Genomic DNA, 16,576 nt, shown 5'->3' with positions numbered 1-16,576 from the left:
CATGCTCCCTGCCCCCAGCCCCAGAGGAGGTGGGCCACCTGCTGGCCACTCACTCTGCGCAGCTGCATGGGCCGGAGGGGCGGCCCCAGGGCACCTGGGCTCTCTGGACTCAGGCCCTACAGTGTCTGCAAGATGCGAGTGCTGGGCTCCTTTCCTGTGGATTTGGAAACTGTCCCGGGGTTGACCATTGGCCGTGGATGTCCTCTTCCCACACACGAGAGATGCAGCCAGCTCTTGGGGTTCCAGGAGAATGAAATGCCTTGAAAAGTGCACCTGACGGCACCAGGAAGCACCTGCAGCAGCAAAGCCGTCAGTGCTGGCAGTGACACCGGAGCCGGCCCGCAGAGCACAGGCGTCTCCTAGGGAGCAGCGGCCCTGGCTCTGTCCTTGGCCCTTGACCTTCGACCCCACTGTCAGCACCTCTGCCGCCACTGGGTGGAAACGCGCTGTCACCCCTTAGGAAAAGGACCACGCGTGCGTGGGACCTGGGGCCTTGCCCGGGAGGGGTCCCGGGGTGGGACGGCGGGGTATTTTCCTTCTTGCTCCCCCGGTCCAGAAGGCCTCCCCCGCCAGCCCTTTCTTCCCTGGCCTTCAGCCGCTCACATTCCTTGGAAAGAGCCGCTGGCCCCACCTCTCTTACTCATCTCGGCTGGCGGCCTCATCTGGCGCCCTCCCAGCCTCCCCCGTGGGAGAGACCGCCCGAGACCTCCACGTGGAGGGCAACGCCCTCGGGGTTCCTGGCGCTCACCTGTCGGGGTGACCTGAGCAAAGGGGCCACATTTCCTGCACCGTCACCCCGACGCCCGGCTGCTCTGCCCACGCCCTTCTCTTCCTGGCTCCTGAGGCTTTTCCTTCCCATCCATTCAATTTTGTTTTTGTTCTTTTTGATGATGGCAGGGTCTCATCCTTTTCTTTTTCTTACTGCAAAGCTTTCTTTCGGCCTCCCCTTCTTTCAGCTTCCTGCTCCATTTCCTGCACTCCCGGCAGCCCCCAGTTCCCACCGGAGGCGCCCAAAGAAGACAGAACATCTGAATAGAGGGGGCTAGAGGCTGGAGGTGGGGGGAGCATGTGAAATTGAGCAGGAGAGAAAGAAAGAGGAAACTAGGGTTTTGGGAAAATGACGAGTAAAGTAAAACCAGATTGGCCTGCGTGGACCTGAGCCACCAGGGGAATTAGCCAGCTAATTTATATGGCCGGGGAGAGACACCCAGATAATTCTTTCGGTCTGTGGCAGGGCGGGGTGGGGCCCTTTGAACCAAATTGAGAAGGTGGTGGAGGAGCCAGAAAGTGGGGTCAGGGCCAGGTCACTGCAGAGGCCTGGCTGCCACAGGGCGCCACAGCCTGGAATCGGAGCTCAGGGTGGACGGCTGGGTGGGGGCTCTCAGGGGAGAGCGGGGCGGGGGGCGTCTCTTCTGGGAGCAGCAGCCCCGGAACCCTCCCCTCTCAGCCCCCTCCTTGCGCAGGCGGGCTCACCCTCACTGTCACTGTGGTGGCCCCGCCCCACACGAGTGACCTACGCTGGCGATGACCAGCAGCCAGGGCGCACGCTGCCATCTCGGGGACAGAGGCGCTGCCCTTGGCCCCTCTCCTGGGAGGTGAGCCTCCATCGTTGTCCCACGTGGGGGTCTCCCCGACTCTGGGCGGGGTCCCCCAGGGGAAGGCGGGGTGGAGAGGACTCTGACCCAGCCCCGCCTGCGCGTGTCAGGATCGGAGCCCTGCGTTTCTCTCCTCTTGGCTTCAGCCAGTCTCAGCCGAGTTTCTGCCGCAGGCAACCCCAACAGTCACCACGGGGATGCTTGACCCGGAGCTCAAATCGAGGCCAAGGCCAGGACTGAGAGCAAAGGGGACGGGAGAGGGCGCGTGGGAGCCGCTCTGACGGCTGCTGGGAACCGCCGGGCCCATCTCCTCCCCCAGAGCCTGAAGTCACCGCTCGGGAGTATTTACAGCACAAGAAGCAGCAGTAGGCACTCCCCGCCTTTTCCCCGTCCCTCCTCCCCAGTCCAGAGAGCTGGTCACTGCGCATGGACCAGCCCTCCGCCAGCCAGTACTGGGAAGGGCCAGCCTTCCCAGAGGACGGGGCTGCGGGCCTCACAGTCCGGTGCTCGGACCACGAGTCTCCGTGGGTCAAGTTAAACGGACACTGGACACTGTCCCTCCGCCCGCGGCTGCAGACCCAGCCTGTAGCCGAATCACATGTGAGCAAAGAGGACGGAGGAAGCCAGAGTTCCTCCAGCTGCCTCTCCTGCCCCTTCTCTCCCGATCCAGTCCCCTTCCTGCTTGGATGCTTCTGCCGGACCCTTGGAACCAGGGATGGAAACTCAGATGAAGCCGACCTAAGCAAAAAGAGCTTTATTAGTCCAGGCTGCCTTGGCTTCTAGAAGGGCTGCACTTGGAGGCTCAGCCGTGGCCTCAGGCCACGTGTTGGCGTTGCTCCCCCAGCTCCCCCGCAGCCGGCCTGGGCTTAGCTGACCGAGGGCTGGGGGAGCCCCAAGCTCAGGCATCAGTCCCTTTCCTCTGGAAATCCGAATTATTTTGTTAAATGTATCAGCAATCCACATACAAAGCTCTAAAGGCACCTCCAGAGTTTTTCCTATTTCACGACTTAAAAGAAAATGAATCTGTTTTTACAGAGCTATAAGATTCAAGAGTATCCATAAAAGTTATATAAAACCAGTACGGATTCTACAGAAATGCATCTACACCCACGTCGGCTTTTCTCTGGTCATTCCTATCTTCACACAGCTATTAAACAACCAATTAAAAGTTCAGGAACTCTTTATTCAATCTCTTAAAGTTGGATAAAATTAAAAAAAAAAAACACATTAAACTGAAAAGTTAGAGTTCCCGTCGTGGCGCAGCAGAAGTGAATCCGACGAGGAACCATGAGGTTGCGGGTTCGGTCCCTGGCCTCGCTCAGGGGGCTGAGGATCTGGCATTGCCGTGAGCTGTGGTGCAGGTTGCAGACGCGGCTCAGATTCTGAGTTGCTGTGGCTGTGGTGTAGGCTGGCTGCTGTAGCTCTGATTAGACCCCTAGCCTGGGAACGTCCATATGCCACGGGTGTGGCCCTAAAAACCAAAAAAGCAAACCTGAAAAGCCAATTTCCGTTGCTCCTTGGGAATGTGAACTTGGGACAGGACAACAAAGGCAGAAAAACGTTGGCGCACTACGTGCATACACGCACAAGCCCCTGCTCCCCAGGTCCCGGGAGGCCTAGGCCCTGTGCTTTCTTAAATCTGGTCTCCAAACTTCCCTTCTCTTCTTCTTCTTCTTCTTTTTTCCTTTTTGGGACCACATGGAGGTTCCCCAGCGAGGGGCCGAATCCGAGCTGCAGCCGCCAGACTACACCACAGCCACAGCAACACTGGATCCGAGCCGCATCTCCCACCCATACTGCAGCTTTTGGCAACACCGGATCCTTAACCCACCGAGCACGGCCAGGGATCAAACCTGATCCTCAGGGACACCATGCCGGGTTCTGAACCCGTGGAGCCACGACGGGAACTCCCTCCCTTCTTCTCTTTGAACCAATCTTGTCCTTCTAAGAAGGTCCTTTGGTTTGTGTTGGCCAGAGTCGGGGTTCCCGTCACGTGCACACAGGGAGGCCCACATGATAGACGCCCCCTGCGGGCACCCTGTGAGCTGGTGGGGGCGGGAGGCTGCGCTCAGGAAGCGCGGGCTCCTCTAAGGGAGATGAGAAAAGAGGCCGGTGGAACATGTGGCCTTGGCATGTGGGAAACAGCTCACAGGGCCTGGCACAGGGAATAAGGGCTCTCACCCCCAACGGCCGGCCCGGCGGGGCTCTTCTCTCCCCACCCCCAGGTCAAGAAACGGAGCCTCGTTTATGCCTTTAACTTCTCATCCCTGTTCACGCAACGACTTTCTAAGTGCCTGCGACGCCCAAGAGGCCTGGTCCTGCCCTCGTGCCATTAACATCCTCGCTGACGGTCCGTGAGCAAGACGCCTGGGCTTATGGGAGGGCTGGGGGCTGCGTCGGGGGTCCCCAGCCTCGGCGCTTCCCTGGAACAACTCCCAGGACTCAGTTTATAGTCACGTGCGTGGCGCAGCCTTATTAGCTGAGATCGGCGTTGGCAGAGGGGGAGGCCGTGCCTGGAGGAGAGCAGGCTCTGGGGCCCCTCTGGCGAGTCTCCTGGCATGTGCTGAATCCCCAGCGACAGGCAGGGACAACACGTGTGGAGATGCCCACCTGGGGTGCCTGCTGGAGACTCGGGACTCAAGGTTTTATTGAGGGCTGGTCACACGGGCACCCTCTGCCCGCCGTAAATTCCTGACTCCCAGAGGCAGAGCAGATGTTTGGCACGAATAGCTCATGATGGCACCACTAGGTGCTGAGAAACCCCGGGGCGGAACTGGCAGCCGCACAGAAAGACAGAAGCGCGAGGAGGCTCCTCCCGGGCCTGTGGGCACCCACCCCGCTCCTGCGAGGCTCCTGCTGAGGCTTGGAGGAGGTGTCGCACGGGGGGCCCTTAGCAGGACGCAGGGATCTGCCCGCAGCCCTCAGCTGCTGGTCCTGCTCCCTGCTTCCCGCTCCCCCCACCCCCTTCTGCAGCAGCTGGAGTCACTGCCCGGCGCACTCAGGCTCTGGCCGCCCGGCTGCCATGGGCACCGTCTCCTTCCCCCTCTCCGCCCCCCCCCCCACCTCTGCCCTCTCTGCTTTTCTCCTCTGACGCACCTGCATCACCGTTTCTCCCGCCACCTCCAGGAAGGGAAGCCCCGGGAGGACCTCACTCTCCACGCTTTTGTCCCCAGGGACGTGTGCGCCTGGGTGGTGGGCCTCAGCAGCTTTAAAACGCACGTCCCTCGGCGTCCCCATCGCCAGCCTCGCTCTCTGTACCTCTTCCCCGGCACATGCACACAAAGTGCGCCCTTCTCTGCAGAGCCCGTGACCGGCTCTCAGGAGCAATGGGACCCAAGAGCCTGGACCCCAGCCCCGCTCACCTGACCAATCGGTTGAGTCGTCGAATTCCACCTGGAGGAGGTAGCCGGTGTTCCAGACGTGGAGGCAGGAGGCCGCGTCGTAGGAGACGCTGAGGGGCTGCAGCCGGGGGTCATAGACGCTGTCCCTCCAGCGGATGTTGATAGGGGACGGCCGGGTGCCCCCTGGCGAGGAGGCGGGGTCCTTCCAGAGTGGGTGCACTGCGGGCAGAGAGGGAAGAGGAGACCCCACTCCAGACTCCAAGGAAGGTGGCAGAAAGCTCGCACATGCCATCCCAGAGGAGGGAGAACCCGGCCTGTGTGCGGCCTGGGCCACCAGACTGCCCGACCCGCCCAGTCGGCAGGGCTGCGGCTCCATCTCCTCTGCGGACCCTTCCCAGAAACGGGTTCCTTCCCCCCTGGACTGCAGCTCGCCTTGGCCTTGGGCTGGGCTGCTTTGGGTCTGATCTGTGGTCGTTGTCACAGCGTGGTCACAGGAGTCATGACTGGGCATCTAGCCCCGCCCCGGGGAGGTAGGCAGTGCCGCGGACTCAGAGGGCAGCAAACCCAGCGGTCATCGGGGAAGCCAGAGTCCCGGGGTCCACAGCAAACCCTGCCTGGAAGGAGCTGGAACAGAAGCCTCCTCCCTCTACCTCGTCCCACCCCAGAACCCCCATCTTCAGTCACCCAGGCCCCAAGGTGGGGGTCCCAGGCCAGCAGCAGCCCCTGGGTGCTTGCGAGCAATGCAAGACCTTGCCCCCCCCGACCCCCCTGAAGTCTTCAAGCCGTAGCAAGACCCCCCACTGCACCCTGATTCCCGGAGGCAGCTGCTCTGGCTGGTTTAGAGCACGGCCTTCGGGGACCCTCCTCGAAGCTCACGGAAACACACACTCGACTGCAAAAAGGCACGCCTTCTGCTCAGGACAGGGCAGGCCTGCACCTCGGTTTTTGTCCCTTGGCTGTGGCCGTCTTCACAACGGCCTCTCTCTTATGCTCGGCGACCCTGAGGAGGTGGGCCCCCCGGATGGTGGATGGTGTGCGTCCTGGCCCCACCGCTTCGGGGCTGTGTGCCCACAGGCAACTTTGCTAACCTCTCTGAGGCTCGGGTTTTACCACCTATGAAAGGTGGATCAGGCGGTACTGCTGGGAGCATGAAAGGAGGAGAGGCTTAGAAGAGCAGAGGGCTGGGGTCTGGGCATCGTCTTCAGGTGGAGACCAAGCGGATTAGCGGCCAGAGCCCCGTGTGTGTCGGCTTTCTGCTCCTGCCGTTTCATCCTGATACAGCCTGTGAGGCATTTCATCATCCGCTTTTATAGACGAGGAAGCTGAGGCTTAGGGAGTTAAAGCCACGAGCCACTGTCTCCACGGACAAGCGTCCCACCCCCGAGACTGGCTCTGAAGCCCAGGCTCCCCCAACCTCGCAGACCTGGAAAGGGTGGCAGACGGCATCCGAGGCCCAGGGGAGGACAGGGCGAAAGGCACAGGGCACCAAGGCACCATCACCAGGACGAAGCCGACACGGGGCCGCCTCTGGACGGAGCTGGCTGGGGACCCACTTACGATGTTTGCCGAAAACGTACTGGGGTTTGGGGCCTGGGGACCGGCAAGGGGTGACGCTTGTCTGGTGGGCGGGGAGGGCGGCAGCTTGCCACCTGAGCTCCGAGCACCTCGCCCCCCCATGGCCCTGTGATGCTGAGGTTGAGGAGCAGCCCCGGCTCCCGCGGCAAAGACAGAGTGGAAATTGAAGCCAGGCTGCCCGGCTCTAGCCCGTCTCCCACTTTGAAAGACCCCACAGGAGATGGGCATCCAGTCGCACCTGCAGAAGAAGCTCGAGGCTCTACTTACCAGCGTTATTCCTCCTTCTCGGGCCGCAGGGAGCCTGCACGCACCATCGCTCCGGCCGTAGCCAGTGACCGCGAAGGGTCCCCCACCGCTGCCTGACCAGGCCCGAGAAAGCCGAAGACGTCACGTGGCCCCTGCAGGACAGCGGGGCCCTGAGCATCTTCTGGCCGCACCCCAGGGCCCGAAGCAGGACGGAGGCTCTTCTACTCTCGGTCCTCACCTCGGTCGGACAATGAGGAGCGGGGTGGTCCTACGTCTTTTGTAAAAACTCACCCAAAGCCCCGAGCCTGGTGGTTAAATTTCAACCCGCGCCCGCCCCAGCTTCGTGGGTGGCGTGGGGCTTGGCTTAGGGGTGGGTGCCCTGGACAAGGGCCTTCACTGCGGTCAGGCCCTGGGTCACTGTGCTTTGATCTGACAAACAGTGGAGCGAGGGTGCCAGGGAGGGCGGGGAACTTGGTGGGAGCTGCTGCCAGACTAGGGGTGGGGGGTGGGGGGATGGGAGCAAACAGACCAGAGCAAAGTCCCCAGTCTTGGATGTGACCCTGACTTGGGCTTGCGGTCCTCCAGCCTCGAGCTGCTTGAGACCAGGCACAGAGCCACGCCGTGGTCACCTGCAGAGAGTGACAGTTCAGAGGTGCAGGGGGTCGGGAGTCAGCCATAGCTGCTGGAGGTCCCTCTGCCTGGGCTCTGGGCAACAGCCTGCCTCTCTCTGCCCAAAACAGACATGAGCTGAAAGGAATTTGTGATGCCCAGAGGTGCCCTGGAAAAAAAAAAAGAAAAAAAAAAGGAGTTCCCGTTGTGGCTCAGTGGTTTAAGAACCTGACTAGTATCCCCAAGGATGTGGGTTTGATCTCTGGCCTTGCTCAGTGGGTTAAGAATCAAGTGTTGCTGTGGCTGTGGTGTAGGTCGCAGATGCAACTCAGATCCTGAGTTGCCGTGGCTGTGGCTGTGGTGTAGGCTGGCAGCTGCAGCTCCTATTCAACCCCTAGCCTGGGAACCTCCATATGCTACTGGTACAGCCCTAAGAAGACAAAACAAGGCATGCTGGTGGGCCCGGGACACGCCTAGGCTGTTCCTCTTGCCCCAATGTAATTTTTTTTTTTTTTGTCTTTTTGTCTTTTTCTAGGGCCATACCGGCAGCATATGGAGGTTCCTAGGATAGGGGTCTAATTGGCGGTACAGCTGCCGAACTACACCAGAGCCACAGCCACACCAGATCCGAGCCACATCTGCAACCTACACCACAGCTCACGGCAACATCGGATCCTTAACCCACTGAGCGAGGCCAGGGATCAAACCCGCAACCTCATGGTTCCTAGTCGGATTCATTAACCACTGCGCCATGACGGGAACTCCCCCAGCATAAATATTAATGTGCCCCCTTCACAGCTCAAGTGTCCACAATTGGACAAGAAATTAGATGGTCACCCTAGCGACACAAATTGTAATCTTCGCAGACGCCAGATAATGAAAACCCCCTTTGGGACTATTCGGCAGTTTATTTCCCCGGAGGACAAGGTTCAGATGGAAAGGTCTGCGGATTTTTGTGAGGAGAGGGTTTCAAACTCACAAGCATCAAGGGAGTAGAGAATACAACTTATCACGCAATCCTGGATTCTCAGATCCGGAAACGCCACAGGGCAGGGGTCCTGAGCACTGAGGCCACTTGTGCGCTCCTGAGGGCCCCCCATCCTGCTGGTTGGACACACCGTGTGGCCCGCAGCGGTCTTCAGTTCTCTGATGCCCCCCCGTGTGGGACGGCGTGGGGTGCAAGCAAGAAAACCACCCCTGGATTGCACACGCTCGTCTCCCCAGAGCGTCTCAGGTATGTCCCCACCCTGGGGTGGCTTGTCGTCTGTCCTCCACTCGTTGACTTTTGCCCTGGTTTCCTCGCCTGTAAGGAAGGGAAGTGTCAGCGTGGACCCTGTCAGGCGGGAGGATGTGGCCACTCCTCCTCCGGATGGACTTTGTCCCGTGAATAACACCGCGCTGAACATCTCTGAGCGGAGTTCCGAGGTTTGGCATCTATGGCTCCACGGAGAAATGCACTGACGCTGATGACGCGTGTGCCCCGTTCCTTGCCTAAGGGATGGTGCCATATCCTGCGCTCAGCCTCTCGCCTTCTACACTTTGAGCCAAAGAGCCTCATGTTGGAGTTCCCATCGTGGCTCAACGGTTAACGAATCTGACTAGCATCCGTGAGGATGCAGGTTCGATCCCTGACCTTGGTCAGTGGGTTAAGGATCTTATGTTGCTGTGGCTGTGGTGCAGGCCAGCAGGTGTAGCTCCGATTCAACCCCTAGCCTGGGAACCTCCATATGCCGCGGGTGCGGCCCTAAAAAGACAACAGCAAAAAGAAACCAAAAAAAAAAAGGGCAAAGAGCCACATGTTTCTCCAGCCCAACCCCTTCTAAAAGTTGAACACCTCCTTTGCGTACCAGACACCAATTAGGGGGCCTCGTATGATACGAAATTCTCTGCAGAACCCGGAAATTCCTCACGTGGATTTTTGTGATGGTGAATTGCGTGGCCGCTGGCCTGGTCCGCGGGGCCCAGATAGTGGATATTTTCAGCTGGGTATCCTGGGGGCTGTGGTTAACCCTGAAATCAGCGGACTCGGAGTAAAGGAGCTTGCCCTCCGTACTAGGACCCACCACTGCCCAGCGAGCCGCCCCCAGGCCGGCTGAAAGCACGATCATTGACTGTCATTGACTGCGCTCCCGCATCTGCCATTTGGGCAGGGCTCAGGGGCAGGTTTTACGTAAGATAAGCTAGAGTTACCGTGGAACTCCTAGGTGTATACCCGGGAGAAATCAAAACACACATCGACCCCAATGTGCACGAATGTGCGGAGCAGCCGTGGTCATGACACGCCGAAGACGGGAACGGCCGTCGGTGGCTGAACCGACGCCCCGAAGCGGTATCATCACATAACGCAATTATTGAGCCATAAATCAGAGCGACGCTGCAGCCATCAAGAGAATGTGGCCCTGGCCAAAGAACAGACAAATCCGTCAACGAGACAGGATGGAGAGACCAGAAGTAGAGCCAGATGAATGCAGCCAATTGATCTTTAACAGCCGAGCGGAGCAAAGGTACCCCTTTCAACAAACGGCGCAGGAGCAACTGGACGCCCCCCCCCCCCCACACACAAAAGTGAATCCAGACCCAGACCTCACACCTTCACAACAATTAACTCAAAATGGATCGCAGACCTAAATGCAAATTCGCAACCATGGCATTCCTAGAAGCCAGCAGAGGAGAAGGCCCGGGGGGCCGCGGGCTTGGCTTTGTAGGTCCAACGTCAAGGACGCGGTCCACGAGGGAATAATCATCAGCGGGACGTCCTTGGATGGAAAGACTCTGCTCGGTGAGAGACGCTGTCAAGAGGAGAAGCCAAGCTCAGACGCGGAGAAAACATTTGCATAAGGCACCTCCGATAACGGCCTGTTATTCAAAATACGAAGAACCCATAAACTCAACAGTCGGGAAAAAAACAGCTCTACTAAAGATGGGCCAAAGACCCCAACAGAGCCCCCCACTGCCGAAGAAGAGGTGCCGATGGGAAATAAGCGTCTGAAAAGGCCTTCATTGGAGTTCCCGTCGTGGCGCAGTGGTTAACGAATCTGACTAGGAACCATGAGGTTGTGGGTTCGATCTCTGGCCTCGCTCAGTAGTTAAGGATCCGGCGTTATCATGAGCTGTCGTGTAGTTTGAAGACACGACTCGGATCCGGCGTTGCTGTGGCTGTGCCTGTGGTGTAGGCCGGCAGCTACAGCTCCAACTGGACCCCTAGCCTGGGAACCTCCATATGCCGAGGGAGTGGCCCTAGAAAAGATAAAAAGACAGAAAAAAAAAAAAAAGAAAAGAAAAGGCCACAAAGAAAAGGCCTCCACCATCACGGCATCAGGCAAATGCTCGTTAGAACCACAACAAGACACCACCACACTCCCATCAGAACGGCCCCCCCCCAGCACACCCACGTCACCCAGTGCGGGCGAGGCTGGGAGGGCACGGGAGCTCTCCTCCGCGCTGCTCAGATGCAGCAGGGCGGCCACTTTGGGGGACAGCCTGGCCACTTCTTACAGATGCGCACATCCTCCGAGGGGCTCAGCTGCGCGCCTCGGGGCTGACTCAAGGGAGGTGAAAAGACCCACAGAAAACCCTGCACTTGGATGTCTGCAGCCGCTGTGGGCATCACAGCTAAAACCTGTAAGCCACCGGAGGTCCTGCAGAAAGTGAAGAAACACCGAACCTCCAGGCAGCGGAATATTATTCGCCCCTCAAAAGAAATGAGCCGTCAGGCCACGAAAAGACCTTGAGCTGTCAAGCCATGGAGGAACCTCAATCGCATGTTACTAAGTGACCGAGGCCAGTCTGAAGAGGCCGCATCCTGATGCCAGTCCCCGGAGGTTCTGGAATAGGTAAACCCAAGGAGACATTGAAAGGAACAGCTCGTGGGGTCAGGGGTGGGGGTGGGGGAGGGACGTGTGAGCAGGTGGCGCCCAAAGGACTTTCAGGGCCGTGAAACTACTCTGCACCATCTATCATAACGGACACACGTCGTGAGACGTGCAGCCAAACCCACGGATCGCACAGTCCAGAGGAGTTCCCTTGTGGTGCAGCTGGTTAAGGATCTGCTGTCTTCACTGTGGTGGTGTGGCTTTGATCCCTGGCCCGGGAACTTCTGCATGCCCTGCTGTGATCAAAAAGAAAAAAGGGGAGTTCCTATTGTGGCTCAGTGGTTAACGAATCTGACTGGCATCCATGAGGATGCAGGTTCGACCCCTGGCCTTGCTCCGTGGGTTAAGTGTCTGGCATTGCCGAGAGCTGTGGTGTAGGTCACAGATGTGGCTCAGATCCTATGTTGCTCTGGCTGTGGTGTCGGCTGGCAGCCACAGCTCTGATTTGACCCCCTAGCCTGGGAACCTCCACAGCCCATGGAAGTGGCCCAGAAAGAAAGAATAAAATTTTAAAAGAAGAAGAAAGAAAGAACGCAGAGCACCAAGAGTGAAGGCTAATGTGGGATGTGGACGCTGGGTGATGATATGGCGTCAGCGCAAGCTCATTGCAACAAATGCACCACCTGGTGGGAGCTGTTCCGGGCGGGGGGCGAGGTTGGGGGCTGCCACAGGGTGGATGGGAGTTCTGTACTTTTTTGCTCAGTTTTGCTGTGAACTGAAAAATCTCTTAGCTCAGCTTACCAGCTAAAAAAAAAAAAAAAAAAAAAAAAAAAAAAAAAGAGTGACGTGCTGATGCAGCTACAGCATGGGTGAACCTTGCCAACATCATGCTAAGGGGCAGAAGCCGGTCCCAAGAGGCCACACAGTATATGATGCCATTTATGTGAACTGCCCAGAATGGGCACAGGTGCAGAGAGAAACAGATCCCTGGTTGCCAGGAGCTGTGGCGCAGGGTGTGGGTGCGGAAGTGACCGCAGAAGATGATGAGAACGTTCTGGAACAAATTAGTGAGGCTTCCCAACATCACGAATGTACTTGGTGGCTCAGAATGGTACCCTTTAAACTGGTTAATGGTTAATTTTACATTAAGTGAATTTTTACTGCTGTCACTTCCTAGTCCTTCAACGTCTTGATGGCCTAGAACATGCAGTATGTCCAGGTCTGGGTGGAATTCACACCAGGTGTGGGGGGGCGGGTACAGCGGGTGCCAGGCGCCACTTCTTCCCGCCCCTTGAATCATCCTCTGAGTCCTCCCCTGGGATTCCAGCTCACCCCGAAACCAGTGTCTGCCAGCCGGGACTGGAACCCAGGAGAACCTCTGGGCTGGGGAGACGCCGTCCGGGGGAAGCCAGTCACACAGAGGCACCGTCCAGGGCAGGAGCCACGGCCACGGCGGTGCCCAGAGGTGGGAGCACTTCTGTCCTCCTAGCCACACCTGCAGGGCACCCCCCACCCCTGCCTCAGCTCAGATTCCAGCTCTGATCCCACCGACTCCACGTCGACTCAGGACCCTCCTCTCTGCTCTCAACTCACTTTCCAACCCTCTCGCCAGAGTGAGTTTGTTTCTAATTTTAATTTTAACCCAATTTAATTTTATCATTAAACATTTTTTTGGCTCACCCCATGGCATGTGGAAGTTTCCCAGGCCGAGGATCAAACCTGCACCACCATAGGGAGCCAAGCCCCTGCAGTGACAATGCCAGATCCTTACCCCCCTGTGCAACAAGGGAACTCCTGCAGAGTGAATTTTGAAAACGCACATCTCCTCATACCCACCCTTGCCCCAAACCTTGGAGAGGCCTCCAGTTATCTTAGGATCAGACAAGACTCGTCCCTTGCCCAACGACACCTGCATGTCCCACACCGTAAATACTTCTCCAGGCACAGCTCGCAAGCTTCCTCCTCAAAGCTCTAGCGCCGTCACGGCTGTGTGACCCCCGTGTGTTGCTTAACCTCTGTGACATGCATCTTCTTCCTAATGACTAGGGGTTCTAAGAAGACATGCCTGGCCCAACACACGGTAATACGACCGTTTCCTGAGTCTGACCCTCTGCTACACCAAAACTCTACCTCACGGCATCGTCCGAACGCCCCACGAGCTGTGGGTCTGAACTGCCAGTTCCCAGAGGAGGCGGCTGACTTGCCACAAGGGAGCCTGGCCCCTAAGCCCCGGCGGGGCGTGCTCCCAGGGCCCTGCCCTTACGGAAGGTTGTGCTCCGTTTTCTAGGCTTTTCCTGGGCAGTTGAGGGCTTTGTGAATAATTCGTTTTTCTCCATCTTAGGTACCTCTTCGGGAAAGGACCCAGAAGGATGCCCGAGGTGCGTGAAGTGGGCACAGAGCTGTTTCAGGAAGGGGCCTTTGAGATCTCTGCAACTGCCCAGCACACGCCCATCTACATGGTCCTTCATTTCTGGGCCATCCAGGCGAGTGGGCCTCCCTCTCTCTGTATGAGGCTCTCAGGGATGTGACCTCAGCCTCACGTCCTCCAGGGACGTGGACTGGATGCTCGTAAGAACTGACAGCGAGGACACTGCTGAGCGGCTCTGTGTGCCGCCCTCAGCAGGTTACCTTTTTTTTTTTTTAAACCCTGGTTAATCAGCTAGATGTCAATATCGAACACCTATCTCTTTGAGCTTCCTGGGCAGCAAAGTGAGACGTAAATAAACCTGAAAGATCAAAAATAAGAAAAAGTCCAGCCTCAGCACAATTATCATTTGATCTGCTTAAGATGCACGTAGCAGTGGCCTGGAAGTGGCATTGTGCAAAGCCTGAGCAGGAAGGAGCACGCATATCTACGCCTAAAAGGGAGCTACAGCGAGGACTTGATGGTATTTTGAAATAAAGCAAAAAATAATCACCCAAATTCATCCGCTGTCTGGTCAGGTATTGACATACCCTAGTCAAGAATTTCACCGTCGCTTCGATTGGCTGTGACTGAGGCAGAGGGTGGGGAGAGAAAGCATGGCTCCCTGGAACCTTTTTGCCCCCACTTCTCTCCCAGGATTTTTGTGGTTGGCTTCAGAGACCCTTCTCCACTGCGAGCGGACCCTGGACTCCGACGCAGGTGCTTGGGAGTCCAAACCCCGCTTTTGTCTCTGTCCAGCTGTGCCACCTGGCTGAGCACTCGTCAGTCAGGCTCTTTGGATCCGCCTCATCTCTGAAGGGGGCAGACCTCATCTCAGCATCAGAATCCTCCCAGGGCTGACCTTTCCTGGTTTTTGGAAATTAAGCAAAAATTTTCATTTGATTTAAATATACAGAGCCACTTTGGCCACCACAGTAACCTTTAAGACCTGTTTGCCTGTAATTTGCATAGACTTTCTTGGATCTCACTTTTTTTCTTTTTTGGGGGGGTGCGCCTGCTGCATGCGGAAGTTCCCAGCCAGGGAGGGACCCAGAGCCCCAGCAGTGACGACCCTGGATCCTTAACCTGCCATGCCACAGGAAACTCTCTGGAATTTCTTTCCTTTCTTTTTTTCTCGAACTTTCCTTTAACGGTATTTGAATTTCAGCGTTATCAAAGTGTAACTAAAAAGTCCCCAATATGGGACAAAACACTGCTTTGTTTTCAAACTGCACATTGTGCTTTGCCTTTTTTCTACAGTAAAAGCCATTTCACTACACATGCTTCTATTCCCAGGCTGAGACCTTCCCTGACACACTCAGGGACAACCTAAATCCTAGCCAACTACAAGTCCTCCCTCAGGCTTCTCTTCGGTGCTTTTTTCAGGATCATAGCGAACCTTACTCACAGGAAATTGCCTCCCCAGCATCGCCGCTAAGAAGCTGTGGTCCCGTTCACAGCGAATTCGGCAAAAGCTAAAAGAATCACAGGGTGCTTGCTACAGAGATGTTCCAATCTTTGAAGAAGATCTGTAAGTGTTTCCTCTCAATATACGATATCAGCTCCAAGGATCAGGTCAAATTCTCCAGGGGAAAAACTCCCCAAATTCTGTCCCCAAGTCAGCTCCTTGACAACAGGTTTGGGTTGGATATGGGGCGGTAAGTTGGCTCACGCGTTTGATTTAAGAAACTCCAATGCTACCTTTCGATCCGTGATGGTCCCATGAGCACCGCGTCCCAAACCACCACAGCGACTCCCAGCTGCTTCCAGTCCTGCTGCATCTGGATCCTGCAATTTGCAAAGCAGAAGGAGGCAAGAGGCTTGTGGAATCTCTGAAGCCCCATTCCTGCGGTGCCCTCACCGGGCACCAGGGCCATCTCGTCTGAGCCCAGCTCCCTGCTCCCTCAAAGGTCCTTCCCGCGGGCCCCAAACCTGAGGGAACCAGAGGGATCTGGCCGAGAGCGACGGATCCCCAGACGCGCAGGCTTCCCACCCATCTCTGGAGCACCCTCGGCCTCCCTGCTGATGGCTGAAGGCCGAAGGCGCGCTCAGCGCCCCAGGGACCGGCCGACTACACATCCCAGCCTCGCCTCTCTCTCTGGAATTTCTTTAAGGCGCTTTTCCTGCAGAGGCATCCAGCGACCAGTCCCAGGAGAGCCCCCAAGGGCTAATTCTGGAGGAGCCCTTAACTCAACAAGTTTGCCCAGGGGCGCACAGCCAGTTACTGACCGAGCTGAGCTTTATTATCGGCAAAAGAGAAGCATCAGGAGGGAGTTCCCGTCATGGCGCGGCGGAAATGAATCCGACTAGGAACCATCAAGTTGAGGGTTTGATCCCTGGCCCCGCTCAGTGAGTTAAGGATCTGACATTGCCGTGGGCTGTGGTGTAACACGGTCGCAGACTCGGCTCAGATCCCGTGTTCCTGTGGCTGATCCTGCGGCCAGCTACAGCTCCGATTAGACTCACAGCCTGGGAGGTTCCATATGCCCCGGGTGCAGCCCTAAAAAGCCAAAAAGAAAAAAAAAAGAAAAAGGAGAGCAGCACCAGAAAATCCACGCTAAAGCGTTTCTCCATCGTTTGTAGTGTTTGGAGGATCAAAAGAATTCTAGCTCGTTTTAAACAACTCAGAGGCAAGCATAAAGAAGAGAAATGAAAAGCAGCGGTCAGAGTTCCCGTCGTGGCGCAGGGGTTAGCGAATCTAGCTAGGAACCATGAGGTTGTGGCTTCGATCCCTGGCCTTGCTCAGGGGGTTGATGATCCGGCGTTGCCGTGAGCTGTGGCGTAGGTCGCAGACGCGGCTCTGATCCTGCGTTGCTGTGGGTCTGGCGTAGGCCTGCGGCTACAGCTCCGATTAGACCCCTAGCCTGGGAACCTCCATGTGCCCCGGGAGCGGCCCTAGAAAAAGAGGCAAAAGGACAAAAAAAAAAAAAAAAAAAGAAAGAAAGAAAAGCAGCGGTAATACAAGCACACAAGAAAAACAATACCATTAAGCAG

General features: G+C 57.0%; 1 protein-coding gene and 1 pseudogene across 10 annotated transcripts in view; both read right to left on the bottom strand.

Annotated features, from left to right (window-relative positions):
• CA5A (carbonic anhydrase 5A) overlaps positions 1–16,576 on the bottom strand; it is a 43,776-nt gene that overhangs the window by 26,289 nt on the left and 911 nt on the right. For all 10 annotated transcript variants that reach the window (XM_021093673.1, XM_021093674.1, XM_021093675.1 and 7 more), the window contains exons 2-4: positions 15,284–15,370; positions 6,779–7,535; positions 4,958–5,155 (exon numbers count right to left, since the gene is read on the bottom strand). In XM_021093673.1, the coding sequence (XP_020949332.1) occupies positions 4,958–5,155; positions 6,779–6,935 (355 nt within the window). In that variant the 5' untranslated portion in view covers positions 6,936–7,535; positions 15,284–15,370. The remainder of the gene's footprint in view (positions 1–4,957; positions 5,156–6,778; positions 7,536–15,283; positions 15,371–16,576) is intronic.
• Positions 11,679–15,947, bottom strand: LOC110260890 (annotated as a pseudogene).

The sequence above is a fragment of the Sus scrofa genome, chromosome 6 (assembly GCF_000003025.6).
Source record: "Sus scrofa isolate TJ Tabasco breed Duroc chromosome 6, Sscrofa11.1, whole genome shotgun sequence".
Taxonomy (NCBI): domain Eukaryota; kingdom Metazoa; phylum Chordata; class Mammalia; order Artiodactyla; family Suidae; genus Sus; species Sus scrofa.
This window is presented reverse-complemented; position numbering and strand designations above follow the sequence as displayed.